At 41.4% G+C, this 1,164-nt stretch overlaps 1 protein-coding gene across 1 annotated transcript in view; it reads right to left on the bottom strand.

The window, feature by feature from the left end:
* LOC119570742 (pyruvate kinase-like) overlaps nt 1–1,026 on the bottom strand; it is a gene marked incomplete at its 5' end in the record, with an annotated part of 22,710 nt that extends 21,684 nt beyond the window's left edge. The window contains 1 exon segment of the mRNA XM_037918368.1: nt 803–1,026. Within this exon segment, the coding sequence (XP_037774296.1) occupies nt 803–1,026 (224 nt within the window).
* Nucleotides 1,027–1,164: the final 138 nt, after the last annotated feature.

The raw sequence follows: 1,164 nt of genomic DNA on the forward strand, positions 1-1,164 counted from the left end.
CACAAAATTCAAAATGTTGCCAGTTCCCAACTTTGGTATGATGACATAGTCCAAGTAAAGCACCTCTTCTGAGCACTTTTCGTAGTAACTGCTATCTGTGGTCAACTTGATTGTGGCACCTTCCTTCAATTCAATTTCAGCTGTTGGTCCCTACAATAAAAGAGTTCACTCATTAAACTGCCTTTGGAAAGGAAAGGATAAGAGGAAGAAGAAACAGGGCAGGCAGAAGAGGAAGAGGGAAAGAAAACAGGGAGGGGAAAGGGGAAAGGGAAAGAAAGAGGCAGGAGGTAGGTACAGGGGTACAGGTATGGTATGGGTATGGGTATGGTTATGGGTATGGGTATGGGTATGGTTATGGGTATGGGTATGGTTATGGGTATGGGTACGGGTACGGGTACGGGTATGGATGCAGACTGAGACAAGGATAGGGATAGGAAGAAGGATGGGGATAGACACAAGGATAGGGATAGGAAGAAGGATGGGGATAGACACAAGGATAGGGATATGAAAAAGGATGGGGATAGAAACAAGGATAGGGATAGGAAGAAGGATGGGGATAGAAACAAGGATAGGGATAGGAAGAAGGATGGGGATAGAAACAATGATAGGGATTAGAACAGGGATAGGGATATGAATAGGAATTGGGCACAGGAATACAGACTAGGATAGGAGAAACCACAAAGATAAAGGAAATAATTATGAATTAACATACAGTATCTCTTCCTAACATGTACCATTTAATTAATAAGGATTATTTGTTGATAAATTACAAATCTGGATAATAATAGTAAATGAGACTTACACCTTCCAAAAGGCCAGTACGAATTTCAGGTCCCTTTGTATCAAGAGCAATGGCAACAGGATAAGAATGCCCAATCTTCTCGGAATACTTCTGGGCTGCCTTACGGACATTCAACATTGTCTCACTGTGGTATTCATGGGTGCCGTGGGAGAAGTTCATACGTGCGATGTTCATGCCAGCCTCCATCATCTTCTCCAGCATCTCCACAGACCGAGAGACAGGCCCTGGAAAGGAAAAGATGTTATCTGTGTGTGACATATTCTCAAGGATGTAAATTATTTAAAAAATCAAATCCACAGTATTACATGTTTCCTATGATGCCACATTCTTTTAATCATACTTTCTTGTATTATAAAATGATC

Source organism: Penaeus monodon, unplaced genomic scaffold (assembly GCF_015228065.2).
Source record: "Penaeus monodon isolate SGIC_2016 unplaced genomic scaffold, NSTDA_Pmon_1 PmonScaffold_371, whole genome shotgun sequence".
Classification (NCBI taxonomy): Eukaryota; Metazoa; Arthropoda; class Malacostraca; order Decapoda; family Penaeidae; genus Penaeus; species Penaeus monodon.